We start from the raw sequence: 11,010 nt of genomic DNA, 5'->3' as shown, positions 1-11,010 counted from the left end.
CCCGGGAGCCTGGATGGGAGGGAAGCTGCTGGCGCGTGGTCCAGGCAGCACCAGGCTGCTGGGATGACCTGGAAGGGCACACGCCCCACACTGCACCTCCCCTGGACCTGCTCAGCCCGCACAGGGCCTTGTTCCCCGCCCCCTCGGCCTGCCCCGGGCTTCTTTCTGCAGAGCAGCTCTCTGACACCTCTCACCAGCCCGCCGCAGCCCTGCTCCTCACTGCTGCCGGCCGGGCTCTGATGCCACAGCCCTGCTATCTCTGGTTTTGCTGTTTCTTTTCCTACCTGAGTGCCCGGCTGGTTTCACGTCCCCAGGCCACGCACAGGGTGCCACCCCAGCATGGGTGTTGGGTGACTAACCAGCAGGCACAGGCCCCGGCAAGCTGAGATGGGTCCTGAGCGCGAGTGCGCTGGGCAGTGTTGATCTAGGCTGCTGAGTGAGGGGTTGTGCTGGAGGCGGGCGCTGGGGTCCTCTGGCTGGGCCCTCCCTGTTCCCCAGCCCTGGGCCGTTCCGTGATTCATCTAAGACTTGGCAGCTCTCAACCCGTTGTCCCCACACCAGCAGCCTCAAGGTCGCCTGGGAACTGGTGGGAAGTGCAAATTCTTACAGCCCTCCTGCCCCCAGGCCTGCTGAATCAGAAACTTCTTCTGTTCCCATCCGTGTTTTAACAAGCCCTCCAGGGGATTGCGATGAAGGTCAAGTTTGAGAACTGCTCCTCTGAGAGCTTGGCCTTGGCCCTTGGGATTCCCAGTGATAATCCCCTCTGCAGGAACAGTCGTGTGGGGAGTAGGCTGGGAAGCCCCAAACCTAGGCCTTGTGTTTGTGTGTGACGGGAGAGTCCATGTGGAAAAGTGAGAGACCCAAAAAGGGGAAGAGGAGTTCTTGCCAGTCCCCGGTGGGAAGAAATTAACGCCCCACAGACGGGGATTTTCCTGTTCTTAACCTAAAGAAGGTATGAGGATCTGACTTGGTCTCCCTGGAGCCAGAAAGTAACTTTCAGGAAACTTCCACAGCCTTAAGAGCCAAGGGGCGCCAGCCCGAGGGAGTATGCATCTTAGGGGGGGAGGTGACCGCCACCACAAAGGCACTGTAGGCCTGGGCAGCACAGAGGTCTGACGCTGAAATGCATGACTGATTCCTGGACACCTGGTGCCTCCGTGGCCCACCCACCACCCTATGTTCAGGCCTCTGCGGTTTCTCCGCAGAGTGCAGACCCGGGACCTCCGGGGCCTCGGGGAACTCACAGTTCAGGCACCTGCCGCAGGGCCGCCCCAGGCCAGCCTCTCCTCAGGCACTGCAGGCCCTGAGGGCAGGGCAGACAGGCACCAGGCCCGGCTCCTGTACTTTGCCCCTCTGTTATTTATTGTGATTCAAGAGCGGTGTGACATGGGAATGGCCATTTTCCAGACAAAGAGATTGAGGCTTTCAGAGTTTAAGTCTCTCCTGCAAGGTAACAACACTGCAGTAGATGGAAGAGGCCTCAAGGCCTGAGCTCAGGCGTTTGTCACACAGTGACACCATGGCCAGCATGCGGCTTTGACAGGCCTCAAGGACACAGGGAGCTGTTTGTCGCTTTCAGTCACCAAGCTAAGGTGACTTCTAGCTGCGGAGGGGCTCAGCATCGCCTGTGCCCTCCCAGAGCCGTGTGGGGCTCCCGAAGAGACCACGCTCCCTGCTGTCACTAGGCCTCCCCCCGAGCGACGGTGGCCTGAGGGCTGTAGTTTGGGGACACCTCCTCCTGGTCTCTTCTGGGGTCCATAGAACGTGGCACGATGAGGTGTGTCAGGGAGCAGGGGCCACGCCCTGGGGCAAGTGTTCCCCTGCGAATTCTCCCCCAGCTCCAAAGGGCAAGGGATTCCCCGTACTCACCGCCTCGATCAGAGGAGCCCAGGCACTAGCCTCCTGTATCGGAAACTTGGCCTTTGGGACACTTCTGCTTGTATTACAACGGAGAGCACGGGCAACCTGGAGCAGTCCGTGCCTTTTGAAGATAGCAAAGCATTTTCACCAGGCTGTTTGGTTGCTCCCGAGAAAAATGGAGCACCCAGAAATACCAGTGGGTAAATACATCACTGTGATAGAAAGTAGGAGCCTCCTGTTGGGCACCAGCGTGTGGCCCGCGAGGGGATCCGGCCTCTCGTTCTCCCCCTGGTGGCCGTGAGCGCACACCACGCCCAGTCCCCATGCTTGGTCCCAGGCTCCTGCACAGAGCCAGAAAGGGAAGGAGCATCCCCTCACTCAGGGTCTCTGTCTCTCCCAGGGTGGAGAAAGTCAGGATCCCCTTCCCTCTTATAAGGATTCCCCTTCCTTTAACGCCTGAAGGCAGGGATGACGGGCAGTTGACCGATCACTGGCCCCCGGCTGAGTCCTCCGTGGATGTGTTCCCTTGAGAGCTCCCAAGTGCTTCCCAGACTGCCCCCTGGTCAGGGCACTGTGTCCTTTCCCTACTCCAGGGACAAGTGAGGAGGAGACTGCTCTATAGGACCCCCATCACAGGGACTTTCTGCTAGGCTGTTCTGTCCCATGGGAAGCTTGGAATAATGCCAGAACCCCCTTCTTCCTGCCCTTTATTCAATCATTATTATTATTTATATTTTTGGCACTTCCTGAAGGTGCCATTAGGTTCTTTCACATCAGGGGATGTGAGCAGAGGAGCCCAGAGCCCTGTCCGACCTCCCAAACATAGCTGTGTGGTTTTTGAGCTTGGGAGGAATTGGCCGACCTCATCCTAGTTGCCTCCTTCTGGCGGTTTCACACAGCTTCGCAGAAGGGGCTCAGTGAGGCCAGCCCAGACCACGCGGTCACGGCCAGCACTGCTCCCAGGTCTGCGCCCCCCGCCGCCTTCCTGGTGTTCTGGCTAAAGGCTGCCCCTCACTTATTTGCCAGCAGAGGTCAGGGACAGGCGGGTTTCGGCAGGCCAGAGACCCAGCAGATTGTGGCAGACGCAGGCATTCCTCTGCGCTGTTTCTGCTCCATCCCCAAGGGCACGTGCCCCATTCCTCAACCCCTGCAGGCTGGGAAGGGCAGGGGTGGTGTCCCCATTTTACAGATAAGGAGACTGAGTAAATTACTTGTCTGAAATGTTTAAATGTATGGTTTACGTTCTGCCTTCCCACAAAATACACACAAAAGAGGGCAGATAAACATTTTTAAAATGCAAAGCAACTTTAAAATAGAAAGGAAAAAAAAGGAAAGGAAGAAGGAAGGAAGAAAATAGTTTGATAATCCTCAGAGCAAGGAGATGGAGGAAGCTGAAGCAGGCTGTAAGTTTGGCGGAGGCCCCAGCTCTGTCCTCCTCTCCCCTCTGTCCCTTCCGCCCTGATCAGGGTCAGCCAGCTCTGACCTGACCCAAGGGAATAGGCCTGATTCTTTTGAGTTCTCTGATGCCTCACCTGCCTCTCTGAGGAAGAAGAACCCCCCTCCCCTATTCCTCACCTTCATCTCCTTCCTTGCTAGATGCCTCTAGGCACTGGGGTTGGAGGACCCAGGGCTGGCTCAGACCTTAGCACCAGGGGAGTGAGGCCCTGGCCACTGGACTTTCCTGGGAGCAGGGCAGCGGGCCAACAGCCTGCGCTTTGCCCCACAGCTGAGAAGCCCCCTGGGTGCAGAGAGGGATGGGGATGGTGGGGACAGGGCCACCTGGTCCGGTGGTTTGGCACCCTGCCAGCTGAGCCGGTGTGGAGTCTGTGTTGGCCTCAGCATGGGCAAAACTCTCCCAATGACACAACAGGACTTGTGAGCTGGGGCCTCGGAGATACCCCAGGTGTCCTCGTGACAGGTTCCCCCAAACTCAGCAGGTACATTTGGGAAAACCCCATGTTTTCTCTTGGGCTGCACGGAGCACAGGCTCTGAGGGTGGGGGCCAGGAGGCTGACCTGGGAGGGCGCAGGGCCTCACTCTGAAATCCCGGTGTGGCTGAGAGCTCCGCTTCTCGTTGGCCACCAGCCTCACGTCCCTCCCAGCGAAACAACTGCACAGATGTGTGTATAAGCCTGTGTGCAGGGTTATAATGTGTGCCCCATGATGCATGTGGCTTTTATCCCATTTACTCATCGGAACAGCCTAGAAAGTGGGTCCCTTTAATTACCTCCATTTTACCCACGAGGAAACCAATGAACAGAAATGTTAAGTAACTTGCTCAAGGTGCTCAGCCAGCAAAGAACAGTGCAAGCAGGATCAGTAGCATCACATGCGGCCAGATAGGCTGTTCTCGCTCTTCATGGGGTGGGGAGCGGGGGGTGTCTCGTTATGAAATGGTCAGGCAGAGAGCCCCTGCAGAAAGGTGTCTCCCTCTCGGAGACCTGGGGAGGAGGGTGGGGAGGTGACACAGACCAGCGTGCTCTGTACAGAAGCATTTATTGGGGAGGGGTTAGAGTTCTTGGATCACTGGGAGGCGCAGATAGAGAGTTCTGAGGGTGCTGCTGGGGCAGTGGGCTGGGGGAGAGGCCGCGGCCCCACAGAGTTGCCTGGAAGCCCAGGAGTCCTGGTGCCAGTCCCTTGAGGGTCTTGCCGGAGAGTGCCCCTGCACCCTGGCATCCCAGAGTCTCCCTCTGGGGGTCCCTCGGGCCTTGCCACTGTCCATCTGTCTGTGTGGACCCCAGGAGTGCGCAGAGGAGCCAGTCCTCCTTGGTGGGTCCCGCCTACTCGGCCGCTTTTCCTGGGACTCCCCGAAGAGCCAGTCCAGGGGGTCGACAGTGCCATCCCTGGGTGGTGCCGGCTGCTGACCACTGAAGCGGGTAGTAATGTCCTGTAGGGACTCAGCAGGGCAGCTCTTCTTGGAAGCCCGGGCCGGCCGGGGGTTTCTGCTGGGACGGGCCCCGGCTGTGGCCACGTCCAGCACTGACGTGGGCTGTGCCAGCTCACAAATGGACTTCACATAGTCATCCAGGCTGGGGGAGGCCGGGGGCTCCTGCCCGGGCCCCCCGGGCAGCATCTCCTCCAGGGTCTCCTGAATCGTGGGCAGGTGGGCCACGGGAAGCAGCAGCCGGGACCTCATGGCCGGCGGCAACGGGAAGCGGCGACCTGTTGATCGACAGAGGACCAGGGGTGAGGGTCTGCCATTCTGTCACCCCTCATGTGTCCCCTCTCTCAGCTGAGGCTGCCTGGGTGATTCACGGGCCTGAGAGTGGAGTGAAGTCTGCAGACCCAAGCCCAGGCTCGGACTCCTGGAGTCTTCCTTCCTGCTGACACTGAAAGCCACGTGCTCAAGAATCTACCGTTACTGTTGCTGAAGAACCCGTACAAATCAGAGAACCCAGCCTAATGGACCGGAGGCAGAGGGAGCCTGGGTGTGAAACCAGTCTCTGCTGCTTCCTGACCTGTGGACCATTGGCAAGCTCACCTCTCCAAGCCTTCCCTGACTGTCCATCAAACAGGGTTGTAAATACCCCCTGGAAAGGGTGTGTAAGAAATGCATGGAATGAAATCCCTCTAGGAATGCAAAGCCCTCTGTGGCCACTATCACTGCCATCGACTGCACGCACTGCACGCCCTGGTCTCCGACCCACAGTGAGGCCCTGCATGTCCCCGCCCTCAAAGTTCAAGGAAACCTTTTTGTTGTTTCTCTAACCAGAAGGAAGCCGCTCTCTCTTACCTGTAGCTGATGGAACCTGGGGATCACAGGGCTGCTGGATGAGCAAGGAGGGTCCTTGGGAAGACCCTGGAAGCTCGGGGTGGAGGGTTGGGGGTCCAGCAGTCCGAGCCCCGTGTCCAGTGTGGAATGGCCAGGAGGTGGACGGTGAGCACGATGGTGGGGACGACAGGCCACCGTCCGCCCTGCAAGCCTCCCCGAGCTGTCTGGTGAACCTGGAGGCCTGGCAGCTGCTTTTATACTTCCCCACCGGTCATCAGTTATTGTCACGAGGGCCAAAAATAGCAGTACACAGGAAGGCTCTCAGAGGCAAACAGCCTGGCTGGCGGGGTTTGGCCCAGCCGCAGCCTGGAGCTGTGGGAGGCTCTGGGGATGTTTACTCTCCGGGGCAGGGGAGGCATGGCACCGCTCCTGCCTCCTCAGGCCCAGGGAGAGGTAAGGAGCTTCAGTGAGAAGGGACATGTTCACTGGGACCCAGAGTCAGAGGACCCAGAGTGACTTCCCGACTTAAGGAAATGTGAGGCTGTGGGACCCACATTCCAGTCCTACCCCTGCCCGCGCGCCCTTCCCCACCTGTATGGCTGGGAGCCTGGAGGTCCTTCTGCTCTGCCCTCAGTTTCCTCTGATTTGACCAGACACAGCTGCAGCTCGACAGGGCCTCCCCTCCACCCCGATGGGGCCAGGCTGAGGGACAGTGGAATAGTGGTTGGGGGGCAGCTTGGGGGCACATGTGCTGTCTGTGCAGGGACACGGGGCCTGAGTCACATCAGGCCTGCAGACCCCAGCGTCGCTGATCCCTGACTTCAGAGGCTGCAGTTCGGTTTCTACCCCTTGCTCCCAGGCCCAGAGCATTTCTTCCTGTCTCCTTCACTGCGAGGTCTCCAGAGCCTTCCTATGGCATGTCTGAAGGCCCAGCCTCGGCGTGTCCGGCCGCACTGGCCCTGGCCCAGCAGCGCTGTCTTCTCCTGCCCCTCCGAGCACTAAATGCTTTCCAGACTCTCAGACCCAGGACCGTGACTGCTTGATCTCCCTCCACGCAGGGTCCAGCATGGGGCTGGCAGGCAGTGGGGCTCTGTGAATGAGCTTGCCGAGCTGTGTCGGATGGGGCGGGGCGGGGGAACTCTCTCAGTGTGTTGACCTCTGACAGAGGTAGTTATCTGAGGCCAAGACAGAAAACAAAGAACCAAACCCCATTTTGGGGTTTCTTCCTGCCCCCTTTAACTCCAGTGAATCAATCCAGGCTTTCCTTTGCAGGGAGCATTAGTTACCTGCCTGGGACTGTGTAATGTCAGTGGTTATCAAAAAGTGCTCTGTTTTTATTGTTGTTGTTTTCTTTTTTAACAAGCAGTGCAAAGTCATTGCAGAAAGCTATGTGTATTTTTGATAACCTTGAACAGAGTGGAACTATTTTCTCTGTGGATAATAGGCTGTTATAAGCGATTACTAACTTACCATGAAATCGATCCTTCAGGACAGCTCTATAAGCCCTTCCCGGGATATGAAGACGTTTCCACAAGGTCCCTTATTCTCACAAGGCTTTCAATGCCTACAAGGAGAAAGAAATGGAATTTGTGAATCTAAGGCAGTGTTCAAGATAGCAATGGGAGTATAGCACCCAGGGCTCAAAAATAAGATAACAATGGGAGAATGATGTTTCACATTCATTGCCAAAAGGCTACTATGGAAGCAGCTTGAGGGCAGGTAGCTGGGAGGACCACAGCTCTGGGGGATGTGGGGCTGAGAAGATATCAGGCAGATGCTCTGAAAGCAGCCTGGCCAGGCACACACGTGGGGCAATTCGGCTGGGAGCAGAGAGCCTGGAGGTGGTCACATATGGATAGGAGCCTGAAAGAGGTCAGAAACAGAATTAAAGACCTGAAGGGTGGGAGGGGAAACTGCCTGAGGGTGCTTCCAGAGGGTTCTGTCTATTAGGACCTCAGGGCCTGGCAGGAGCGCGGTAGCTGTGCCATGTGCAGACCTTGGGAAATCAAGGCTGGTTGGGGACACAATGAAAGCTGTTGTAGACACTGTGAGGGTTCATGCCAGGAGTGGAACGTGGGGGCTGGCAACATGCAGGTAGTGAGAAAAGCAAGACCAGCCCTCGGGAGAGAAAGCAGCTTAGAGATCAGGGTGGGCCCAGCCCACTCTAGTGGCTCCTGTGACAGTTGGGAGCAGTATGGGGAGAAGGGTGAGGCTGAGACCCCGCTCCAAGGAGCAGCCACCGCTGCTCTGGTGGACATGGAATCCGGTGCCCTCAGCATGTTCGCGGTAGGACCTGGTGACCGTGGGGCCCCCTCCCCAGGTGCAGTGTGGGGAGGGGTGGGGAAAGACACCCCTGCCGAACACCAGTGTCACTGTGGCCATGCTTCTCTGGAACGTGTTTCCTCACCCGTGTGGACGTGCTTGCTGGATAGCAGCTGGGTTCCTGTGGGACGCCTGACTCAGCCCTTCCGTCCCAGGCCATGCCCGTGACCAGATGTGACCAGATGTGAACTGAGCAGTAGAAGGGCATGCCTCAGGCTTCCTCTGGGTAGCCACATGGCCTCATGCCCTGGAGCACATAGAGGCTCGTGTGCCTACCCCCAAGGGAGGACAGGACCCCAAGGAGGAGAAGTGTGTTTGGGGCAAGAATGATCAGGGGAGTCCCATGGGGGAGGGGCTGGGCCTTAAGGGGGCTCAGGGAAGGTGGGCAGTGACCCCTGAGGAGGGCTGCTCTGGGGAAAGAGGCTAACCTGTGTGGGTTCCCCACAGGAAGAAGGCGCTTTGATCATCGAGGGGCTTCTCAACATTGCCTGGGGATTGAGGCGACCTATCCGGCTCCAGATCCAGGACGACAGGGAGCGAGTGCACTTCTCCTCAGCCTCCTGGACACCCGGCCAGCCTGGCTGCCCCCTGTGAGTGCTGGGATGGCTGAGGCAGGGCCAGTTGGCCCCCTTGGCACCTGTTCAACATGAGCTTACTTTTTGGGGTCTCCAGGGGGTGGTGTCCTCAGCCTCGGGGCAAAGCCCTGCTCCCAAATGAGACACATGAGAGCACAAGCCAGCCTTATCCTTGTCACCCCGTGACTGCCTAAGCCTGTGGCCTCACCTGCCAACAGTGGTCTTTCTAGATGATGACCAAATCATCTCACTCTTGGAGAATGTTCCAGACTCCCATCACCTCCAGTTGTGTTTCTCATACATTCACAGGACCCGCCTTATCTATAAGGAAAGGAGCTGTGGCCAGGGAGCTCCCAGCATCCTGGGCAAAACATTTCTTAGCATCTCCTGTTCTCCCTTAAAAATTCACACAAATGTAACCTCCTACTGCTCTACTTTCATTTTAATACCAGAATTTGTTTTTATAAATTTATTAGCACTTAATGTCAGACTTATTTTAATATCAGAAATATGTTTTAATCATGATGAAACCGTTTCCTACCTTACCGCTTAATGAACACCTGCCTCCTCCCCCCGCCTCCCCCCAAAAAAGGGCAGTTAGCTGCTGAGTTTTACTTGCTTCTGCATGTAATGAAGCCTTCCAAGAGGCAAAAATTCAAAACGTTTTCCCCTTCAAAAATTCAAGCAAAGTTGCTATTCTGAGGGCACGTAGCACCTTGACACCCCCTGTGCACCCCATACAGACTTAGAGTATAACGTCTGGACCAGCTTCCTGGAAAGGCGACGGGTGTGACTCGTGAGTCTCACTCCCCAGGGTAGAGGCAGCCGCAGGAGCAGTGAGACCACAGGTCCCTAGGAGGCCTCTCAGCCTGGGTTCAGCTCTTCGCCTGCCCCTCCCAGGCTCCCTCAGGCTGTGGGGCTACTTCCCACCGCACTGATCCCCTTCCTCAGCCCCGCACCAGCTTCCCGGGCTTGGACTTCGCCCTGCCCAGAGGCCCAGAGGTTGGCCGCTCCAGCTTGCCTCTGCCTGACTCGCCATCAGGGAAGCCCAGAGAGCCCACTCGGCACTGGGCCGCAGACACCGCCTCCCTCAGCCTGGTGCCCAGGAGTGCGTGGGCACAGGGCGTGTGTCCCTGTGTCTGTGTAGCGGGGACAAAGCTGCTCAGGTCTGCAGGGCACACTCCCTCTCCTTCCAGCAGACACTGTGGCAATCCTTTGCTGTTCTTTAATATTTGACGTTCACTCGGTGTGGAGTAGGGCCTTACCTCGGCCAGCCCTGCTTCTTGCCTGTGTCCTGTCCACAGAGGCAGCCAGCCTCTTTGCTGTGACTTGAGCTCCTTTTTGCTGTCAGCAGCTCTCTGAGCACCTTGACTGTCTTTTCAGAAAGGAGCTGCTTCTTCAGGATGGTAGGGTCCCTGCCCAGGGGCCAAGCGCTCAGACAACACACAGGGCCGAGACTTCCAGAGACAGCTCAGGTAAGTGGGGCCTCAAGCTACCTGAGACCCCAGCTCACTTGGCCGGGGTAGGAGAGGAGGGGCTTGGCTCCTGACCACCATCTCTGAGGAACAGCGTTGTGTTGGCGCGCCAGGCTGGCTCAGTTGGCGAAAGCGTCCAACGCTTGATTTTGGCTCGGGTCATGGTCTCAGGGTTGTGAGCCTGAGCCCTGAGTTGGGCTCCATGCTGGGCGTGGAGCCTGCTGGGGATTCTCTCTCTCTCCCTCTGCCCCTGCCCCTCCCCCCTTGCTGTCTGTCTCCCTCTCTAAGAAAAAAAGAGAAAAGAAAGACCAGCTGTGTGGAGGAGCACAGAGCGGCTGTACTGTCTTCACGCACTTGCTAAACACCTCCTCGGGACAAGACATGCTCCTCAGCTCCTCGCTTAAGAAAAGGAAGCAGAGGTGACATCGTTTGATGTAATTTGCCTGAGTCTCCTGCTTTATAGAAAGGAGAGAACAGCAGCAGCAGGCATGGCTCCCTCCTGGCCCTGCGGGCCTCTAGGACCCGTCTTCCTCACACTCTGGAGCCCAGACGGCTCATCTTTGTGTCCTCCCCTCACACTCAGTGGGGGCTCAGAGGACAGGGGTGGGGCGGCCCAACACCTGCCCTGGGCACCCAGAGACGGAGGCCCAGGCCGCGGGCATACGGCGTGGTGACCCAGGTGATCCCGTCTGGGGGTCCACTCTCCTGTCTGCGAAGTGGGCATCAGCCGCGCTGGACGCCAGCCACTGTCACGGGCACAGCACCCACAGTCCTGTCTGCTGCAGCGTGGCATGACCTCAGAGCTCCCGCGACCCGGCCCACGCGCCTCACGACCGCAGCCGCACAGCAGGGCTCTGGCCCCTTTGCTCCAGCCCGGACTGACCTTCTCACCCGTCCTCACTGCAGAGCGCCTGGAAGAGGACGAGGAGACCCCCCAGCTGATGCGGACCAAGAGTGACGCAGCCTGCGTGATCCAAAGGAGGCCCCGGGCTCGCGCGCCCGGCGAGGCCCAGAGGATCCGGCGACATCGCTTCTCCATCAACGGGCACTTCTACAACCACAAGGT

At 58.1% G+C, this 11,010-nt stretch overlaps 2 protein-coding genes across 6 annotated transcripts in view; one reads left to right on the top strand and one right to left on the bottom strand.

Annotated features, from left to right (window-relative positions):
- Positions 1–11,010, top strand: part of RASSF4 (Ras association domain family member 4) — a 30,549-nt gene that overhangs the window by 11,018 nt on the left and 8,521 nt on the right. For all 5 annotated transcript variants that reach the window (XM_011217294.3, XM_019793286.2, XM_002930490.4 and 2 more), the window contains 3 exons: positions 8,342–8,484; positions 9,853–9,944; positions 10,851–11,008. In XM_011217294.3, the coding sequence (XP_011215596.2) occupies positions 8,342–8,484; positions 9,853–9,944; positions 10,851–11,008 (393 nt within the window). The remainder of the gene's footprint in view (positions 1–8,341; positions 8,485–9,852; positions 9,945–10,850; positions 11,009–11,010) is intronic.
- On the bottom strand, positions 4,217–5,787 carry DEPP1 (DEPP1 autophagy regulator). The gene is made up of 2 exons (XM_002930491.4): positions 5,594–5,787; positions 4,217–5,022 (listed from the first exon to the last, which is right to left on the bottom strand). The coding sequence occupies exon 2, from the start codon at positions 4,994–4,996 to the stop codon at positions 4,370–4,372; it is 627 nt and encodes a 208-aa protein (XP_002930537.1). The 5' UTR covers positions 4,997–5,022; positions 5,594–5,787; the 3' UTR covers positions 4,217–4,369.

Source organism: Ailuropoda melanoleuca, chromosome 6 (assembly GCF_002007445.2).
Source record: "Ailuropoda melanoleuca isolate Jingjing chromosome 6, ASM200744v2, whole genome shotgun sequence".
Lineage (NCBI taxonomy): Eukaryota > Metazoa > Chordata > Mammalia > Carnivora > Ursidae > Ailuropoda > Ailuropoda melanoleuca.
This window is presented reverse-complemented; position numbering and strand designations above follow the sequence as displayed.

Bases quoted from the DNA above. Each gene is read 5' to 3' on its own strand.
- DEPP1 (XM_002930491.4), bottom strand. From the start codon at position 4,996: ATGAGGTCCCGGCTGCTGCTTCCCGTGGCCCACCTGCCCACGATTCAG.